General features: G+C 57.5%; 1 protein-coding gene across 1 annotated transcript in view; it reads right to left on the bottom strand.

Annotated features, from left to right (window-relative positions):
• sdk2b (sidekick cell adhesion molecule 2b) overlaps positions 1 to 2,500 on the bottom strand; it is a 268,719-nt gene that overhangs the window by 85,828 nt on the left and 180,391 nt on the right. The window contains 2 exon segments of the mRNA XM_061230561.1: positions 1,858 to 2,005; positions 2,007 to 2,049. Coding sequence (XP_061086545.1) covers positions 1,858 to 2,005; positions 2,007 to 2,049 — 191 coding nt within the window.

The following is a 2,500-nucleotide window of genomic DNA, read 5'->3' as shown; positions in this document are numbered from 1 at the left end:
AGAACAACAGGATAGCAGTCATTTTGATTGGTAGAATAGGCATAAAGTCGAGAGCACCCCTTGGGTTTTTACGGTAGTTAATTTCATATGGCACTCTCGGCGCTGAAGGGTTAAAGGGTTCTTTGTCAGGAAAAATGTATTTTTCATCTGAGAGTTTTCACACTTCACACCCATGACAGAGGTGTTTGTTTAGGGAGAGCAGACCCCAGCTGAACATAAAAGAAAGGATGTCCCCTCTTGATTCCTAACTGCCAGTGAAAATAACTGCATGAGACTGAAGCGTGTGTGACCCTTTGTTTAGGGGTTCAACATGGGACTGGAGAGTGTGTAACCCTTCGTTTAGGGGTTCAACATGAGACTGGAGAGTGTGTGACCCTTCGTTTAGGGGTTCACCAAGAGACTGGAGAGTGTGTGACCCTTCGTTTAGGGGTTCACCATGAGACTGGAGAGTGTGTGACCCTTCGTTTAGGGGTTCAACTTGGGACTGAAGAATGTGTGACCTTCGTTTAGGGGTTCAACATGAGACTGGAGAGTGTGTGACGCTTCGTTTAGGGGTTCAACATGAGACTGGAGAGTGTGTGACCCTTCGTTTTAGGGTTCAACATGAGACTGGAGAGTGTGTGACCCTTTGTTTAGGGGTTCAACATGAGACTGGAGAGTGTGTGACCCTTCGTTTAGGGGTTCAACATGAGACTGGAGAGTGTGTGACCCTTCGTTTAGGGGTTCAACATGGGACTGGAGAGTGTGTGACCCTTCGTTTAGGGGTTCAACATGAGACTGGAGAGATGTGTGACCCTTCGTTTAGGGTTCAACATGGGACTGGAGAGTGTGTGACCCTTTGTTTAGGGGTTCAACATGAGTCTGGAGAGTGTGTGTGACCTCTTGTTTAGGGGTCAACATGAGACTGGAGAGTGTGTGACCCTTCGTTTAGGGGTTCAACATGAGACTGGAGAGTGTGTGACCCTTCGTTTAGGGTTCAACATGAGACTGGAGAGTGTGTGTGACCCCTTCGTTTAGGGGTTCAACATGAGACTGGAGAGTGTGTGACCCTTCGTTTAGGGGTTCAATGTGAGACTGGAGAGTGTGTGACCTTTGTTTAGGGGTTCAACATGAGACTGGAGAGTGTGTGACCCTTTGTTTAGGGGTTCAACATGAGACTGGAGAGTGTGTGACCCTTTGTTTAGGGGTTCAACGGGGACTGAAGCGTGTGGTACTGTGCTGAGCCGCGGTGTAGGGGGCGGGGCCTGCGTGACGGCGGGTTACCGAGCACGTGCAGGTGTAGGGGGGCGGGGCCTGCGTGACGGGCGGGGTTACCGAGCACGTGCAGATAGGCCCCGCGGTGTAGGGGGCGGGGCCTGAGTGACGGGCGGGATACCGAGCACGTGCAGGTGTAGGGGGCGGGGCCTGCGTGACGGGCGGGTTACCGAGCACGTGCAGGTGTAGGGGGGGCGGGGCCTGCGTGACGGGCGGGTTACCGAGCACGTGCAGGTGTAGGGGGCGGGGCCTGCGTGACGGGCGGGTTACCGAGCACGTGCAGGTGTAGGGGGCGGGGCCTGCGTGACGGGCGGGTTACCGAGCACGTGCAGGTGTAGGGGGGCGGGGCTGCGTGACGGGCGGGTTACCGAGCACGTGCAGATAGGCCCGCGGTGTAGGGGGCGGGGCCTGCGTGACGGGCGGGTTACCGAGCACGTGCAGATAGGCCCCGCGGTGTAGGGGGCGGGGCCTGCGTGACCGGGCGGGTTACCGAGCACGTGCAGATAGGCCCCGCGGTGTAGGGGGCGGGGGGCCTGCGTGACGGGCGGGTTACCGAGCACGTGCAGGTGTAGGGGGGCGGGGCCTGCGTGACGGGCGGGTTACCGAGCACGTGCAGATAGGCGCCGGCGCTGACGGACGGCACGCTGCTGCTCCTCAGGACGGCCTCGCACTCGTAGTACCCCGCGTCGGCCACCAGGGGGCTGATCACCGTCAGCCTGCGGTTGAAGTCGCTCAGACCGCTGCTCACCACGGGCCCCGTCCTTCCGCCACGTGATGCTGAGTTTGATGAGCGGCCTGGGAGAGAGAGAGAGAGAGAGGGAGAGAGAGAGAGAGGGGGGAGAGAGGAGAGAGAGGGAGAGAGAGGCAGGGGAGAGGGAAGGAGGGAGGGAGAGAGAGAGAGGGTGGGAGAGAGAGAGAGAGAGAAGAAGGAGAGAGAGAGAGAGAGAGAGACGAAGGGAGAGAGGAGAGAGGAGAGGAGAGAGAAAGGGAGGGAGAGGGAGAGAGAGGGGAGAGAGACAGGGGAGAGGGAGAGGGAGGAGAGAGAGAGGGTGGGAGAAGGGAGGGAGGGTGAGAGAGACAGAAGGAGAGAGAGAATTTGTTAAAAAAAACAGCCTGTAGCCTAGTAGCAAAGGTACCTGACTGGAACCTGGGAGATTGGTGTTCAAGCTGCAGTGTAACATGGCTGTTGGACCCTTGAGCAAGGCCTTAAACCCCACATTTGCTTCAGGAGGGATTGTCCACTGCC

Source organism: Conger conger, chromosome 2, assembly GCF_963514075.1.
Source record: "Conger conger chromosome 2, fConCon1.1, whole genome shotgun sequence".
In the NCBI taxonomy this organism is placed as follows: domain Eukaryota; kingdom Metazoa; phylum Chordata; class Actinopteri; order Anguilliformes; family Congridae; genus Conger; species Conger conger.
The sequence above is the reverse complement of the archived record's forward strand: the minus strand, read 5'-3'. Positions and strand labels throughout refer to the sequence as shown.